This window comes from Apostichopus japonicus, chromosome 3 (assembly GCF_037975245.1).
Source record: "Apostichopus japonicus isolate 1M-3 chromosome 3, ASM3797524v1, whole genome shotgun sequence".
Taxonomy (NCBI): Eukaryota; Metazoa; Echinodermata; class Holothuroidea; order Aspidochirotida; family Stichopodidae; genus Apostichopus; species Apostichopus japonicus.
This window is the reverse complement of record NC_092563.1, coordinates 8430155-8449952: the sequence shown is the minus strand read 5'-3', so window position 1 is coordinate 8449952 and position 19798 is coordinate 8430155. Positions and strand designations below refer to the sequence as shown.

The window sequence follows — 19798 nt, the reverse complement described above, 5'->3', positions numbered from 1 at the left end:
ATATATATATATATATATATATATAAGCATAATATGTACCTTGTGTCGACAGTTTATGGTAAAAAAGTGTACCTTAGGTCAACATTTCAGTGTCGACCTAATGTTTTCACTACCATTTTAAGACACTTTCTTATTGTCGCAAATAGCTTTATAATGTTCTCCGTCTTCTAAAACGTTCATTTAAAAGTTTTGGTTAGGGTCGGTTCAGGGTTAGGGTTAGAAAAAAGGGTTAGGGTTAGATTAAATTTAGTGTGTAAGTCAATGCAACTGTCGACCTAAGGTAGGATCCATATATATATATATATATATATATATATATACTGACATTTTGGGAGGAAATTGATTTGGTTTTATTTTATTGCCAACATTTGTTACAATAATAGAACTTGACATGGAAGTTGAAGCTGTTAACCAAACAACAAACACCTGCAAACAGAGGCGTCGAAAGCCAACCTTCATTCGATTAGGAAGCATAATTCCTGATTTAGCATAATAAAGTTAATTACTTGAGGAAAGATACTGCTCTACTCCAGGGGTTTTCAACCAACAGGTTGGTATCTCAATCAAATATTTAAATCCTCGATTGATGTATTGATCCCACGGTTCGCAATATTAACAAGTTAAGATTTAGATTTTAATGACGTCATTAGTCAAAGGAAAGCGGTTGTTTCTTCTCGGTAGGTTTCTCTGAATCTGTAGTGTAAAAAAAGAGAAATTTTCTGAGAGAGAATCAGCACAAAACTAGCTATCAGTGAGACTCAATTCCAAGGAGACGCAATTAGCACGTGAACTCGCGTTTGCGCAAGGTGTCACACAAATGCTGCCAATGAAAGCAAACAAAGAAATGCAAGCAATTAATATTCAAATTACTTCGGAACAGTCTGGAATTGTATTGTACAGAAGGATAGTTCATGATGTATTTGAAGGACGTTTGTTAGGTTATCATGTGGGGTCTTCTCATCAACCGGGAACTTTCGAACATCCGGGTGACATTAGGGACTTTCCTTTCCTGAGATTCTTATAGGATGTAGTCGGGCAGCACCCCTAAAAATGTGAAATCTTTGCAATACTTTTGGACAGAGATGACAGAGAAGTGCAAAACAAGTTTACATCATTTACACAAGTTTAACTAATGTGATATTACATTCATGTTAAATTGCTATCTCGCTATACTTATCAATGAGTGGCTTTTTGTTACACCATGCATAAATTCGAAGATATAATGATTTACTAAGTATAGCGTAGGTAGCTGGTTTCCATTACCGTTATATGGTGTTAATAGAACTTAAACTGGCAGTGTAATTCAGGCTATGATTTTTGGGAATCTGACATCATGCTACGAGACGCTATATTCCTCTTGAATTACCTCTTTTAGGCATATGTTATTACATATATAACAGCTGTAATGTGATATGCTGTAGCGAGGCATTACGTAGATCGTCACACACTAGAAGTTCTCATAACGTTATGTGGTACAAGAACAATTGTCACACACACATAACGAGTGTGACCTTTATACAGATGACGGCGTTCTTCGAAAAGATATTTCAGTTTGAATTACCTGTGTTTGATTTTTCCGTTTCATGATTCACCTTGTTCGATTTCCGTCCTGGTATCCTGGAAAAGAAATGCATTCCAACTTTGACCCAATTGTAGCAGCAATAGTATGGATATTAGGGTAGCACCTCCACTCGTTGTCTACCCAAATAAATAAATCCTCGAGAAGCTTTCTAAGTTGACCTTCACTAATGTTTGATATCACTTCCAAAGTACAGCATAATTTAACAAGGCAGCTCATTGGCAGTACTATTAAATTTGTAGTCATACATAGATAATGACGACAAAGATTATGCTTGTCTTTTTATTTGCATGAGTTTAATGAAAATAGAAGAGAAGACTCCCCCTCGCCCCCCCCCCACCTCCCCCCACCACCCCACCCCGCCATTCCACCCGGCCTCCTTCACCATCTTAGTCTTGAATGACGTACCCTTTGATGAATACGTAGAACACGGATACCAATGCTGCTGATGCTGATGAAATTATTAGAACCAGCAGGACAATGACGAGGACCAGCCAGACCGAGGTGCTTTCTCCGACATCGCTCCCTTCCTCTACTTCACCCTTCTCAATGGCACCCACAGTAACATTCAGCTCCTGCTCCATCTGCGTTGTGCTATTTTGAATAGCATTGTAGAGTGTGTCTTGGTCCAGGAAAACTTGATGAATAGAGAAGAAGATATTCTAATCATTAGAAACCTAGAAATGTATCGCAAATATGTGCCAATGATGAATGTGTGTAAGGGGGGGGGGGGGGGGAAGAAAGTAGGCAGACAATATGCTGGTTTTCTTGACAAAATGAGTGAAAATACAGATGCAGAACATCTCAGAAACTGAACTGTGAAAAGGTGACCTACAATCCATTCCATCTATAACTTCAAACTATCAAATACCGAAGAAATCATTAAAAATTATATCTTCTTTTGTTTGTATTGTTGGCATTGCTAAGAGATCTGTGATTGGTTGATAAAGCAGTGCAGAATTGCCCGTGTGGGAGTTTCCTCGTTTTTCAACTGTATTCTGCATGCATATACTTAGGACATGAGTTTATATCAAGGTTTAGTAAAGGGAGTCCAAAGACAAAACAATCGAATTTGCACAGTACCTTCAACCAGGAAACAACTACTCATTGTCGTACACATATTGCCGCTAAACCCTGGGGAAGGTGAGGGTGAGGGTAAGGAATTATGGCTAGGGTATGTGTAGGTGTTTGTGATGTGACTGAAATGAAAATTCTCTCCAATGATTTGAAATAGAAACTTTAGATGGTGAGAATTTTAAGAAGCTCCCAAGTATAGGAAAAATTACCTTCGTCTGTTTCCCTCTTTCTTCGACTCGTCTGATCTCCCAACGTACAGAGGTCAGAGGTCACTGGAGGTCGCACGACCACCATGACCCAATAACTGCTATCGTCTCTGGCCACTGGGTAACCGGAAACAATGTCCACGTGACTATCGTCGACGTAAGAAAGAGTCTCTGAACTGTAAACAGAAAGTAAATCGTCCATTTTATATCCTTGAACGGGAAATCCAGACTGCTGAAAGAGGAACATTTGTGAGCGATTCCTACGGTTATCGAGATATTGATAATTGAATAATTAAATTTAAACTTTTCAATCAAAATCGACATTTATCAATCGGCTAAAACAATTAGTAATAGCCATTAAACTTTTGCAGTTAAATTGAAATGCTGAGCTTTTATTACATAACATATACAAATATCCGAATGATTTGATAGCATCGGCTTATGATCGTAAATATATAGCTAATTTATTATACTTTACCAATTGACACTGATTGACGTCAGTAACATCGACATCATGAATAGATTTAAGTGATTCAATTAACATAGATAAAGATCATATTAGATCTACAACTATATTGCAGAATAGTTTTGGTCAAGACGTTTCTAATGTTCGTTCCTCATTTTTGAACTTTTATCTCTCACGAAACTCCCACGATACCGGTTATATGTTTGCATGATCGGGGCGCTCGTCCGCTCTATTGTAGCAGCTTATTTCATTACACAGCTATAGTCTCTATGCATTGTATGCTGTATCTACACATCTTGAGATGATGTGTGTGACGAGGGCGCTCGTCCAATGAAACTTTCTCGAGGATCTGTCCGTTACAAGTATCGAAAAGAAAACGAGGAAATTGGGGGCGCACTATAAGCATACACCACAGAGCAAATATAAAGGTGATTTCGGACGGCTTATACTGAAGCAGTCGCTTATATTATACAAGGGTCTTAACAAGACTAATTGCAATATAATACAGGAGCCTAAACAAACTAATTGCTATACGAGAATTGAACTTTAATTTTATGTAACATTTATCAATAATTATTCCAGTAATGAATCCTTACTTGCTTTTCTGGGTCTTCGGTGGACAGCAAAACGGGAAATAAAGTGGTTTGTTGCAGACATACGTAACCACACGGCCAACCAAGTCTAGTAGGTACGGCCGTATGAGAGACCACTGTAACGAATAACCAGGAATAAGAAAAGAACCCGATTAACCTGAGTTGAATTGGTGAAGGGAAAAATCCGGACACCTGAATTAATACAGGAAGAAACCAGGTTAACCTGAATTAATAAAAGAAGAAATCCGAATAACCTGAATTGATGATGGGTAGAAACCCGGTTAAACTGCATTAATATAGGAAGAAACCAGGTAAACCTGAAATAATTAAGGAACAAATCAGGTTAACCTGAATTAATAAAGGAAGAAACCAGGTAAAACTAAAATAATTAAGGAACAAACCAGGTTAACCTGAATTAATAAAGGAAGAAACCCAGTTAACCTGCATTAAAAAAGGAAGAAAGCCGGTAAAACTGAAATAATTAAGGAGGAAACCCGGTTCACCTTAAATAATACGGAAGGAAACCAGGTTAACCTAACTTAATAAGGAATAAACCCGGTAAACCTGCTTTGATAAAGGGAGAAACCGGTTAACCTGCATTAATAATGGGAAGAAACCAGGTTAACCTGCATTAATAAATCAAGACACCCGGTAGAACTGAATTAATAAAGGAACAATCCAGGGTAACCTGAATTAATAAAGGAAGAAACCCAGTTAACCTGCATTAATAAAGGAAAAAACCCGGTAAACCTGAAATAATTAAGGAAGAAACCCGGTTCACCTGAATTAATATAGGAATCAACCCGGTAAACCTGCTTTGATAAGGGAAGAAACCCAATTAACCTGCATTAATAATGGGAAGAAACCATGTTAACCTGCATTTATAAAGGAAGAAACCCGGTAGAGCTGAATTAGTGAAGGGAAGAGACAACCGGTACACCAGAATTAATAAAGGAAGAAACCCGGCTAACCTTTATTAATGAGGGAAGAAACCAGGTAAACCTGAAATAATTAAGGAACAAACCAGGTTAACCTGAATTAATAATGGGACGCAACCCGGTTATAAATAGCGTTTTCCACCAATTGTTTCAAGTAGAGGAAGGGGTAGGGACTGGCACAAATCGAATCAGTTGGGGTTATTAAATGAACTTTAATAACTAAAAAAATGCATAATGTCATAACAATGACGACATAAGTCATCCACAATCAAGTATTGGGTTATTTTAATGTAAGCAGTAACAGGGGGCATAAATCAAATACTTACGTCACCAATATCGTGTATGAGGTGAATCAGAACCCCATGTTCTACTTCAATTTTAGCATCTACAAAAACAAGGGGAAAACAAAACAACAAATTGGAACTGAAGTTAAGTCTCTTTGTTTCATTTTGTTATGAACAATTTAAGCAATCTATCATTATTGACTACAATGCATCTGCAAAAATAAACGTCTAAAATAAAGAGATACATACACTATATATAGAGGGTGACCATGCAATGTTTACACTCTCTGTGCTAACACATTGTGGCAAATATAAGTATCATGGTAGTCAACGTTCTCTTCTGGTTGGGGATGGTCTAGCTTAGGAAGCCTGTGACTAGAGTGATTGCGAGTTAAACCCGTCCGTGTAGGACCAAACAGCCACCGTTGGTGACAGGATTTTAGTTCAAAATTGATCTCCCAGGGAAGGCCAGATCTGGGACAGCCCCCCCCCCCCACCACGACTGAAGTAAAGCTCGTTTCCTCATTACGCTCTTGTTTGTGTTTTAGTCCTTTCCTGCTTCTGTATTTTGCAAGTATATATCAGTCTGTACATGCCGTACCAGGGGCGTCGGAGCCGGTACTCACGGCGCAAAATAAAAATGGCAAAGAAAAAAGTAGGACTAAGAAAAAAAAATGGCAAAAAAATAAAGAACCAAAATGATACATACTTCAAAAATGTGTTTTAGAAGATTAATCGAGTACAAAAACAGACAAGGGAGAATGCACAGAAGAAAAGCCTACACCAGCATCGGATTCGCTGATTGGTCTACCGGACACCTCTATTGGTAATTGCGGTATAGCGAATTTGATCTAGTATATATAGATCAGTGTATAACACCAGTTCGCAATGCATAAATATGCGGTATAGCAGTGCTTTTACGCGCAATTCGTGAATCTGTTTTATCTGTTTATGAGGACCAAAGTTGTAAGTGTTTTTCACTGATTTCTATATTCTAACCATCATGAAAAGAATCTCGAAGGCATTCCGTTTTCCCTCAGATCGCGACGCTAACGCCAGTATTGTAAATACAGGTTTCCCATTGACTTTGGGCGTCACATCCTGTCTGGGGCCTTGGCCCCTTCTCTCGGGGAATCAGGCTTCTTCTCCCTTCCCCGAGCATGCCTGGGTGTCCCATCCTTTCCGCGGGACCCGTGCGGTTCGTTTGCGCCATTTCCCGGCCTCCCGCGGCCTCACTCAGTTTAGGCTGGTATGTTTTTCAATAATTTTCAATAATGATGACGGCAAGTAGGCTAATTGTGACTACTCTGGCATTGCAGGGGTCTTGTTTTCAAGCTCGGGAAGTGCCATTTCCTGCAATCTGGGAGGCATTTTTTCAAAATTTTCTCCATCACGCTACGCGCCAACCATGGTGGCGCGTAGCGCAGTTCGACCTACCAAACGTCCCCCCGATAATTATGATAGATGGCCACACTATGATATGCCGTACCAATCCCAAAAAGCTTCCGACGCCCCTGCGTACTCTGTACGTACTCTGTACATACTGTACATACTGTACAACAGTATGTACATACTCAATATCAATTGGTCTCAGTATATAATTGGCTTTATTATATTATCTCCACATCCTTGTTAAGGGGCTTCACATCTTGTTTTCTTCATGGTGTATTTGGTGTGCCAAAGACCCACAATGTACGCTAGTGTCTTTTTGGCATCCCTACAAACAAAATAATTTGAAGAGATCTTTGCCCCTAAAAATACCCTCAGCTTCCCCCCCCCCCCCATCCCGGTTGAGTGGAATTATAGTCATATTGGAACTCACGCTGACAAAGATCTCCCTGATACTCAGATGTGCACCTACATTCGCATCCATCGCTGGTAAACGTTCCACCGTTTTGACAAGTCAGCGTTGCACACGTGCTGGTTGTTGATTGGATAGTGACAAGTGTCGTCACACCTTGTGAGGTAGTGACCGAAGGACTTTCGCTGGACGCCTGAGCTGCATCTGCACAACAGAAAAATAATGTATTAAACTTGGAGTGCCGTGTATGAGACAACCCAGCAGCATATTTAAATGAAAATTCCTGCAAATGAAAATGATCAAACTTATGCAAAAATCCTAAAAAACTATAATAATCTCATAATGAAAACACCCAGTTCTTAGTTCAAGAAATATTTAATGCACAGTGATTTATTTTCATAACACGGTAAATAAAATGATATTCCAAAGATATGAAACGTGTTAAAGGTTCCGAATGAGAGACAGCCTAATTGCTGACTGTGAGATTATATAACCGCTAGTTAGCTTAGAGGCTACTAACATATAAATAAAGTTATGACGATCAATGCAATCTCTATCAATAGCAATGAGTAATTAAAATGCATACTAATATGAATAAAACCCACTTCGGTAGGTAACAAAATACTCTATTTTTAAAATAAATTGTAACGACTTTTAAATTTACTTTAAGTGGACTATACAGTCTCACGTCCACTTGTCTTTACTTCGTTCTTTTATCAAGCCATTTTCCCCTGACCCCTCCTACTCCTCCACCCCCCCCTTCACCATCCCCTCCCCCTCGTTACAGTGCAGTCCGAAAAACGGGTGTTAGATCTGTTGCATTAATAGTCATAGTACTACAATAGTACTACAATTATATCAGTACTTCTAAGTTTTGTTGCCAATTTTAAGTTTAGGATTATGGCTACCCGCCGAGACAACAAGTCAACTTGCTAGTTAGTTACAAAATATAGCCTGACTAAAGCTAGAAACAGTGTGGTTAATTATTGCCTATAAATATGTTCAAAATAGACACTGGATAACTCACCACACACAAAGTCGGGATCTTCGGCGTCTGCAAAGGACAAAATGTTTGACAAACAAAATAATAACTAACTCGAATCTGCGTCTTGCAAATTATTGTATTCAAGATACAAAATCAACATGGGCGCAATAAACCTTGGCCACAGATAGACCCTGAGACACACATGGACATAGGGGCGTGTTTTTTGCATTGCCTCCTCGTTTTATACTTTACGCTAACTCTATTTTCAAGGTTGGGAATGTCAGTTTGAGTAGTACGCCGAATCGTGCACTGTATGACGTCAGAACATCAGTTCCGCTCGATCAAAACACAATCCCGTTAAGGCCCGGCCACACTATACCGATATTTTATCGGAATACTATCCGATTTTCCCAGAGGAATCGAAACAGACAGTTTTTCGTTCGGGTCTTCTAGCCACAGTGATAAAGGACCTGATTTGCTATCTGTTGAGCCATTCCGATGTGGAATAGCCCTCTCCTAACTTTTGATATAGACTCCGTTTCCTTTTATCGGTTAGCTATCCGATTTCTCTTCCGATTTTTATCGCTTTTCGATGTGACGTCACTTCAGAATGTAGTCAGTTCTAGAACCCCTCAGATTTGAAGTAGGTATTCGAATATTCTACTGCATTCATTACATTCACTACCACAAACCTCACTCTTCGGCCTTAAATCGGAAAAATCGGACCGTATTTCGATAAAATATCGCTGTAGTGTGACCGGGCCTTTACGCTGTCAACCATGTTGACAGCGTAACGGGACCATTATATAACCATTCAAATTATTCCACGAGATTTAACAATATTTAATTAGAGAATGAAACATCTCAGCGGTAATGTGTTTTTGAGATTTAACAATATTTAAATAGAGAATAAAAACATTTCAATGCAGGAACGTGATTTGAAAGTGGCAGTAATTAGATATTGGGTGCCGTTGCATCAGGCGCGTTGCGAGGAATTTGCCAAGGAAGGTGGGGGGGGGGGGGTACCTGTAGGCAACTTATCAGAGCCGTAGATTCGGCATTGGAAACTACCTAATCGTAACTCCACAATGAGTTGGCACGAAGCGTACAAGAACATTTTGGTCGAAAATGCCTCCCAGATCGCTGGAAATGGCACTTCCCAGGCCTTGCAAGTTGCATCTAAGCATTTTCCATTTGAAATTAGTAGCGATATCATAAAAACATACCATAAAAAATGCTCAAGGGGGGCGGTCGTCCCCCTTCGCCCCCCCCTCCCCCTTTGCATCCCGAGTGGCCTTTATCTGACTCCTTACGTATATGAATAAAAGCATTTACGGTGATGGTGCCATCCAAACGAGAACCTGGAAAGTTGGAAACTGTCAATCCCTCTCAAATTTATATACTTACTACAGACACTGCACATGAGTGGACAACCTACAGGAACAGCTGGGTGGAACCCACAGTAGGCCGGTCCAGGCCAACCAGGATTCTGCCAACAGTAGCTGTGGGTGTCTTCACAGTAAGCTGTGCCATGGAGAAGAAAAAAAAGAAACATTTCAGTTTCAGTTATTTAGTACGGAATCTCTCTGATGCCATTTTTAAATGATGCTAATGGCACGTCGTAAATTGCCTGCATTTTTGTCTTTTCCTATAGTTGGTTCGATATATATTGTAGTCTCAGTCTGTTAGCTTCTTATTCAAGAAGACTTGGTCGAAATTTAATCGAAGTCTTTTAAGACAACCACTTGTTTTGCTTCGACAAAACAACTTACTTTGCTTCCGTTGAATATTTATCTTATATGTTTAATAATTGCATTTGTATTTCGTAATTTTATCCCAATATGGTTTGTTCATCCTTCTATATTGTTTGAAGTGTATTTGTTCTCAACTCGATACTTCAGTGGTTTTATTCCTCCTTCGATATATTATCCATATCTGGTTTGTCCATTTATCAACATTTTTTCTTGATGTTTTGTTCTCCATTATTTCCTTATTACCGTTTTATTCATCCTTCAAAGGTATCTCGATATCCACGATATATGTTCATCTTGCAATATTTCCATATTGTTTTGTTCATCGTCAAAACTATCTTTATTTTGCTTATTGAAATTTCATTAAGCTCTGTATTTAGTTTTATTATGGTTTATTTTTATGTTAGGGGGGGTGGGGAGGTATGGAGTAGGGTGGTTTTAGTCCTTTGATATTATATTCAATTATTTAAATACTTACTTGAACAATCTGACCCGTACCATCCATCCTGACAGACACACGTACAATTAGAGAGGCGGGTACCGCAGTTCTGGCACACAGTATTACAAACTATACACGCATGCAAAAATATAAACAAAATCAATTATGAAATGAAAATAACATATGTGTATGAAACACATAAAATCATTATAAAAAACAATAGAAGTAGTTAATTTAATTTACATATAATTGATATATACAGCTCCATTTGTTGCCCTAAATGACACCCCCTCCCCCCCCCCCCCCACCGCAATCATCCTCCCCTGCCTCATCAGCAACTTACACGTTGTTAAGTTGTTAACAGATGTGTGGACGATATAAAGCAAATGAACCACCAGCGAACAAATTATCAGTTATTATCCAATAGGCAGACAAGATAAGTGTGTATGGGCTCCTACGCTCACCGACAATGATCCCCCACCCTCACCCACCCCCACTGAGGTCAAGAGACCTCAATGAACACTTCCATGGAGGTAGTTCAAATTTCTGTTTGTCTTAATTAAAACTGACTAGAGGGGTAGGGGAGGATAAGCATATGATGAATTTGGGATCCAGAGGTAATCCGTTATAAGGGCAAATTATGTCATGTGATCTGTATGTGTTAATGTGATGCATGTTTTAATGTGACGTATGGTAATTAGATTGCAAACATAATCATGTCACTCACCACACTCTTCGTCGTGTTCGGAACACAGACCTACAGAAAATAAACGGAAACTTCAATTAAGCCTAATAAATTCATGCTATGTGGGGATAAAGATGGTGGTGAGGGTGTTGCCAGGTGAAATAGTCAATTATTGAATGTGAAACTAGCATATTCATCATTAAAAATTATTCTGTGATATTTGAATAATTACATATACATAGACGCGTACACTTGATCCAATACAATACAATGTTCGTTGACTTTAAAATTTGTTATTTAGGAATTGGTATAACTATAAATCATGCAGAAAGTGATACCTTTTTAATCAGAGTAGAAGACAAATGTTACGTTAGACTATATACGTAGGGAATACTTAAAATAAAATCAAGTCTGAGAAGCCAATCTGTAAGCTATAATCAACATTGATAAATCTGTTAACCAAACAGTGACTATACGTTATTTAATACATTATAGACACATATAGCATATAGAGGACAGTGGCATTAGAGAGGGTTAACGGGGCGCAGATCAAGAATGTTACCAGTTCTTAGGCTAGGGTAGATCCATGCGTATGTACAGGAGACAGATGAGTCAACAGTTGTGTCAATTAACTATCATTCATTATAACATTCTTTTAAAGATAAACCTTTCTAAACCCTCTTGTGGTAGCTAAAAAATATCTTCCTAGAAAAATACAGCTTGAAAAACTTTAACACATTAATCATTAAGCCTTATTCTTTTTATGATAATTATGAAACTGAAAGTTATGTGATGAAGCAAGAAAATTACAGACTTACGACACAAATTGTTGTAGCATTGTCCGACACCTGAGTCACATTGGGTACAGCTCGACCCTTCAGTATATGGTTGTGTACCGGCGTAGTTTCCCCTGGTGAAGAACATTCGGGTGTGTAATGCACTTTCTTTGTGCTTCTGATGTTACATTAACACTGAACACTGTTATATGATGGACAAACCATCAGTTATCAAATCATAGAGATTATGACAATATTTGGAGGGGTTTACAGTCTTACGGCCAAAGTTGTTATTTTAGTGCTAGCGTTTGTTAAATGTAACAATTCTTTTTGTGACGTTATAAAATTAAGTATTTTATATTAAATTTTAGTGACGTGTTCAAGTTCTTCCCTCCCCAATACCCTTTTGAACAAATTTCATATCTTGATTAAAGACATAATATAAACGAGTTCATACTCACGCTGGACCGTAGTTACAAGTTACCAGCCAAGCATTATTCCATTGATTGGCGCCATCATCCCACGTGACCGTTGAACAAAATGTTCGGCCACATCCTACAGTGTATGAACTTGACCATACGACCTGTGTTGAAAAGAGCACATGTGACTTAGAAGACATGTAACAATAACTACGGTAGTGAATTTCATCACAACCATGTAAGCTTTCCATCTCAATAAGGCGAACAACTCCTGACCCCCCCACCCCACCCCACCCCACCCGCAAATCATCCGTTTTAGATGACACTGAAGGTGAATGCATATAGAGACATTGAATATTGGACATTCAGAATCATATAGCGATATGTCTGTCGAGGTACGAACTCTCCCTTCCCCTTCTCATCATCACCGTGTTCCTTCTTTGTATGGTGTCGATGATCACGTGACGGACACCGGCATGCACCACCTCTGTAAATAACACCAGACTTGAAGCCACGTGAGAGGAAGCTCTCCCTACAATATATTACCACTACATTCTACAGATGACGCGACGTGAGTAGTATGCATATACACTAATGATGTACTTATGATTACGCACCAACACAAATCACGCTGTGAATTGTGAGCAAGAACCCTCACCTGCGTGTAATGACCGCAAACATGGGAACATGCCATGTTACTAAATGTGTAGTATTGTACTTCGTTATACCATGACTGGGTTTGACCGGTCCCGTCCGGTGGGGAAGATTCGGATCCTGTTCCAAGCCAGAGGTTCTGACCGATGGAGCTAAATGGTGATATATTGGTAGGGTTGCCATGCTCAAATTCGCAACCATCCGACCACTCCTGGGCCATTGTGGCTAGATCATCATCCCAGCTCTGAAATGAACGTAGATAATATAACTTATGCAAGTGGAGTACATGTGTTAATAAGTAACTTATCCAACTGATGATAATAGGCTTAATTAGTCGTAAGATCATGTGAAACTCGCCATATATAGCATGACGTCACTCTTTGAGAACTAATGGCGCTTAAGAAATACATGGAGATAATACCATATAGTTCACGAGGAAGCTTTCACACGCACATCAATTCCTAACAATGCACATGTTGCTAAGCATTATGCTGGGTTCTATAGCTCTTTATTGGCTGTTCATTCATACTTAGTAAAGATTCCTAAATCCTGTTGGTCCATTCAGGTCAGCTGACCGTGGTTAATCCTGTGAGTAACGAACGGTAAAATTACGGGGCATCACTTTAATAAATCTTTGGTTTCATGTAACCAAAAATGTTTTGTTTTATGATTTTTCCCCCACACAAATGGTAGTGTATGAATGAACGGGGTTAATCAACGGTCTAGCGTGCGTTACTCGCATGATTAATGCACTCCGGGTGTTAATGCTATCGCTGGATGCACTCGGGCTCCGCCCTCGTGCATCGCTTGCATTATCCCCCGATCGTGCATTAATCCTGTGAGTAACGCACGCTAGACCGTTGATTAACCCCTTATTTAAAGGATTATGCAGTTCATTATCTTTCACCCACCATTTAAGATGTAACACTAAAATTCTTGGCCACCCACGGGCGTCATTAGTTGGTGAATGCTGCATCCTCATTGATTTTGATAACAAATTAAAAATAGAAACGTCTGAAAATGAGGTTGGTACGACTGGCCCCTTTCCGAGTAGTTTTCGTAATTATTATAAGAGCGAGGTTGGATCAGAGGACTGGTTGTATGGCTAAGGCTTGGGCATGCAATGGTCAATTCTTTTCAGGTAAACATTTCACAACTGGGCCATAGCTATCTATTTTGTTTCAATGGCTTTAAAATCTGATACATACCCCAACAGGAAATGAACTTCGTTAGCTTCAAGCAGTCCTTTCGACAATACGCAAATTATTAAACATGCATATTCATGTTTTCATACCTACCTCATAGCACTCGTGTTGTCAGTACGAGCAGTATATATGAATTTCATGTTTCTATCAGGTCAAGGTTAGGAACTGTTTGTACTGTCAATATCAGTGCTTTTAAGCATGATATTGCGGGACAGTTTAGAGAGGTATTAGCATTAGGAAATTGTCCCAACTGGCTGCTACTATATTGATGATTGAGCAGTTGGCATAATTTCTTGTGGACCGATAACTGAGATATCGGAATGCATGATCCCTGACGTCGAGGTAAAATCAATGGCGCGTGTGCTCGGCTTGCGATTGTACGTATATCAGTACTAGGACTAATTTTAGTCCATCTGTCTCAAAATCTCTTTAAAGGCATTGAAGACTCTACCCAAACCGCGTGCCGCCTCTGAAAAAATTAACTTTCCGTTGGTTGCAAGTTTTTTTCTTATCGCTACAAAATGCAGACAGTAACGAAACGTGATACCTTGTTATCTTTTATCTGGACCTGAGATGTCCATCGCTGCTATGTACACTGTGTTGTGGGAATTGACCGGAGCTGCATGTATTGACTGTACACTAGTGTCTAATTACCGACGGTAGCAAGCTGTGTGTGTGTATTTTCTGGGATCGATGGTGGTGTCTAACACTTCTGTTACACCTCATTCGAAACTAGATCAGATCACCGGCATCAGACGTTTCTTTGTGCGCGAGTCTTCACTCCCTTTAAGTGATTTTCAGGCCCTCTGTTGTCAGCTGAATCTATTCTTAGTTTAAATTCTAAGGCTTCGCGTCGACCGAGCCCATTCATAGAATTCACTGTTTGTTTGCTCGATACACAAAGTTGCTAATTGTAGACCCCTTAGACGGCTCCTTTCATTTGAGTGTGAGGACAATGGCATTATTTGCGTTTAGATGAGGATGACATGTAATTGAAAACCAAGTAAAATCCAGATGAAGTCGTGGTATTTGTTATACAGGCATGTTTAATCTCTGCTCATAGGATACGAAGATCGAAGAAAGAAATGCCAAGCCATGATTTTAATGTATCTATGGTCCATTACAGCTAGTCGCTGTGAACTCTCAATTCTTGCACTGATGACCATTCAGGGGCGTATCCAGGATTTTCCAATAGGGGGGGGGGGGCGTCAGGCATGAATGATCGCCGTCCTGGGGGATGGGTCTAAGGGGAGGGGTGGACAATTTTTGCTTTCGAAGAATGGCTGAAATGCAAAATGGTGCCATATGCATGGGCGGCGATCCGTACTTCCGAGTGGGGGGGGGGGGATATGACCTTGTTGACTATCTAAGCGTAGCGCCACCATGAGTTGGCGCGAAGCGTACAAGAAAATTTTGGGATTAACAAACCCTCTAGATGGCCGGAAACGGCACTTCCCGAGGTTTCCAAGCGGCATATACCCAACTTTAAAATAGGGATGTCATGTCCGAAATATCTCATAATCAGGATCCAAAATACTTTTTTTTTTAATTTCGGGTGTTATTTTGGGAAAATTGCCCCTGTCAATCTTGTTTCAGGCGCAACGTTAGAATGTTCGAGGGCTCTTTTATTTTATTCGATGAAGAAAATGGCCTCATGCAGGCTATTATAGGCCTATACACATGCAATACACAATTACACATAGTTACATTCCTAGGTACCGATTGCTAGGGCATCCAGGTGAAACGTGTATTAAGCATTACCCTGGTAACATGAGATGGTGTAGGCCTACTATAGGGCCTATATGAATACTATGAGGGTGCATATATGTACTATATCAATACCGTGGGCGCAATAATACATTTTGTTGTTATAGAGCCAATGAAGCCTACAGTCAACTTTTCTTGCTTTATAAAGACGCTTTATTTGAAAAGATCGCACTGCGTTTATGGTAGGCGAGAAATGAAGCTAAAAAAGAGCCGTACATTAACGATGATGCATAAATGTAGGCATGAAAATATTCTTATCCCTGGCATTTGGTGGGGGATATGGTGTATTACATCCCCTCCACCCATTTTCATGGGGGGATATTTCCCCCCCCAGGAGTCGCCGCCCATGGCCATATGTGATCCATTTTTCGACCTTCGACCTTAATAATAAGCAACATTTCCAGTAAATATGGACATAAAATGCACAATTTAGTATGGCTGGCATGTCACTTAGTGTTTATAATGATAATACAAACACAATTACCATCTATGTTCTAAAACTATTATGCCGCCGAACTTCGCCAGAACCCTTTTTTGGCAAACAAAAAATAAAGCATACGGGAGAGGGGGGGGTTGAGCGATCACCGACATCTCACATAAAAGTCGTCATCAATTTTTTTTTTTTTTTGCTAATTTTTTTTTTTTTTTTTTTTGGTGACGGCCAATAGGGGGGCGCGCGCCTGTTGCGCCCCCCCGGATACGCCCCTGCCATTAGGCCAAGGTTATTTTCCCCCTGTCATAGGCCTTTGTGTAAGGATATGCTCTAGGTATCATGGGATCTGTTACGGTGAGGATGGGGTGTAGTAGAATATTGTTAATAGTAATCACAACTATAATTTTTTATGTTAATTGTATCCCAAGAAGTGCAGTATACCGAAATCCTGCTCGGAATACGAAACCTTCTTTTTCGATAAGTACCACGTGGAATTACCAGACAATCGTGTCATTTTCGCAACCCGAAAATAACGCTTGACATATACATCTAAACTACATTACAGTTGACCCGTGACCTTAATTGCATATAACTTGAATCAGGTGGAATAATTATCGATTGACTGCATACCTTTCTTTAGTATAGAGCAATTCGGCATAGGGTACATATGTTGTACAATACATAGGTGCAATACATAGGTGCAACTGTATAATGGAAGTATGATAAAGCAGTATGAACGCAATAACGATTTGCTTTCATTCATGTGTCACGTGGTATATTGACCTACCATGTACTTCATATCAGCAGCTTCTGGTGAAACTTTTCCTCGTAATTCGTTGTGACGATTAAGAATAGCTGTTATATCAGCCGAGTCGAAGTTAGTTGAACGTTTCGCTCTTCGGTGGCTCTTTACATTTACCTCTTTCAAATTGAAAAACGATTTGTTAGAAGTTACATACTTCTTCTCACTTGCAGATAATCCTCCTTCGCAAAAAGTTAACAAAATCAAAATGATCACAAAGACAGGGAGACGTAACATTAGAGCTGCCATGTTGAAAAAGTCAGGAACTTGACCAGTCCGGGAAATGTTTAAAAATTAGAATTTCACTATCATATAGAAGAGTTCCGAACTATACGTGTAAAGTTTGGTTATAATTAATATCTAAGACCTATATAAAACGTCAAAACCAAGTAACATACATTAACATGAATTAAAATGTATACTGTGTGTGGAACAAACTGATCGCAGTCTATAGGAACCGTTAACGAAAGGATGAACAGACAACTTAAATCTGGAACTCGTTGAACAACTAAACATGAGATCTATACACCGCCAAAACTAGCACCTATTTGAGTGATTTTATGTCAATCAAGGGAAGGACTTAGTCCCGAAAATCAAGAGTGAAAACTCAAATATAAGTACTATTCTGGATTCTATATAATTTTCATGCCATTCGGGTATAAAATCAAGCACCTTTATAAGTACTAAAAAGGTTTTAAGAGTGATTGTAATATATCAGCATACATGAGGATATTAACTGAAATAAAAGAAATAGAATATGAAGTAGGTTCATTCCTTCCTTATATATAGAGTTAAGTTCGACACAGTATTCTCACAACCAAAGTTTCTTATTTGCATTGAAGTTTTTGTAATAATTTAAATCCGAATTTAAAAGAAAAAAATCATCAAAGATCCCATAAATGTAGACAGTTTAAAAGTACCGGCTTTTGCGTGGTAAATCAGACTACACTCCATGCTCCAATGATTGAAAAACAGAAGTAAGAATTAGGCTCCTTTTTCCTGCAAGATAAAATCTTCACTTCTGTTCGTCAAGATTGTTATTTTGTAAATAAGACCAAGCAGGTATAACTCGTTATAGCAGCTGCTTGAAGCAAGAATTTAGCTTTTACTTCCTCATCATCCTTCTCTTCTTGATAAAAATTTCGCTTTTAGAGAATACTTTTCCTCATTCCTGAGAAACTTTATTTCCTCGTCAGCGGATCATTACTTGACTAACGGCAATGTCTGCTGAAAAAGAAAGCTTGAAAACAGTGATGATGTTGGCTGACAAACCGAATGCGATTTAAGAGACCGCTTACCTAACAGTGCGTATCTAAGTAAACGAAGACTTGTCAAGTACCTCGTACCAAACGCATTAAATGCCCGAACAATAAGGATTAATCGATATCAAGGAATTGAAATATCTCCATAGTGTAACGTCCTTGAAGCTGATTAATGTCCATTGTCTGTTTGTGTAGGTTGGAGTGGTCTGTTTGTGTGCGAGAACATTTATTACTGCATATTAGACTAATAATCAGGAAATATAAAATATAAACCTGCTCACTGAACTCAGTTAAAATTGCCACTGATAGGTTATGCGTATATATCTATCGATACAAATCCATAGATTGAATGATAGTTCAGTATAGCTATAGGAGTATACGTCACCGAAGATTGTTCATCAGATTGATCATCAAGAAATGAAGTCTTAATTATCTCTAAGTCGATATCTTTACATCACAGGTATTTAATGTGCAATCGTCTCTTAGTCGATACCTTTACATCAGAGATACTTTTTGTGCGATCCTCTCTTAGTCGATATCTTTACATCACAGATATTTAATGTGCGATCGTCTCTAAGTCGATATCTTAACATCACAGATATTTAATGTGCGATCGTCTCTAAGTCGATATCTTTACATCAGAAATATTTAATGTGCGATCGTCTCTTAGTCGATACCGTTACATCAGAGATACTTCTTGTGCGATCGTCTTTTAGTCGATATCTTTACATCACAGATATTTAATGTGCGATCGTCTCTTAGTCGATACCTCTACATCAGAAATATTTAATGTGTGGTCGTCAATTAGTCGATATCTTTACTTCACAGATATTTAATGTGCGATCGTCTCTTAGTCGATGTCTTTACATCACAGGTAATTAATGTGCGATCGTCTCTTAGTCGATATATTTACATCACAGGTATTTAATGTGCAATCGTCTCTTAGTCGATATTTTTACGTCACAGATATTTAATGTGCGATTCAAACCATTTGCTTTATTGCTCACCTAACTTAATTGCTGTTTCAAGTGTACGAGGATTTCTGCATAGTGCGGGAAATTAACTGTCGCAAAATGACCTGCAAAGAGCGATCTGAGGTAAATATATAAAATTAGTGACTTTGCCCAGACGGTCTTTTCACTATCAGGGTGGGGGTAGGGGGCTCACACCGCTGCATGGATATAAAATTTGTTACTATTTACTAACTCAACCATAGAGACCGTTTTTCTACCATTCCCCCTGCACATAATCTGAAAAAAACATGTTCCAGAAAAGATGTCAGTTTGATTCAAAGACTACACATGGACATCGATTTGGGTGTGGGACAAGGGAGAAAGGCCTTGATTGTTTATAACAGGCACTATTGTATTTTGTCTGCTTGACTCCAGTCGAGTTTGTGGTTCAAGTCGCTGTATTATTTCTAGCAAAAAAATATCTCAGAGTCTTTCATTTTGGCTAGTTATTTCTTTAGTAAATGAAAAGTAAAAACTTGGAATCTTATTGCAAGAAATACAAAGGCAAAAATAATTACGATTTGCCTTATGACATAAATAGCTTTGGGTTGTGATCCAATTTCCCCCTCCACCTATCCACCACAGCAATGTCAACCATACAAAGCAGAGAACTTTCCTGGGGGAGGGGGGGGGGGGGGGGTAAGGTATAAACCAATGGGTTTC

The 19798-nt window shown here is 39.0% G+C and overlaps 2 protein-coding genes across 2 annotated transcripts in view; both read right to left on the bottom strand.

The window, feature by feature from the left end:
• Positions 1 to 19798, bottom strand: part of LOC139962468 (uncharacterized) — an 81062-nt gene that overhangs the window by 27511 nt on the left and 33753 nt on the right. The window lies entirely within an intron of this gene.
• On the bottom strand, positions 6 to 18406 carry LOC139962452 (uncharacterized). The gene is made up of 15 exons (XM_071962419.1): positions 16846 to 18406; positions 12658 to 12897; positions 12042 to 12163; positions 11623 to 11714; positions 10847 to 10876; positions 10159 to 10248; positions 9337 to 9453; positions 7972 to 7998; positions 6966 to 7148; positions 5186 to 5244; positions 3925 to 4037; positions 2866 to 3038; positions 1988 to 2216; positions 1562 to 1617; positions 6 to 693 (listed from the first exon to the last, which is right to left on the bottom strand). The coding sequence occupies exons 1-15, from the start codon at positions 17107 to 17109 to the stop codon at positions 647 to 649; spliced, it is 1842 nt and encodes a 613-aa protein (XP_071818520.1). The 5' UTR covers positions 17110 to 18406; the 3' UTR covers positions 6 to 646.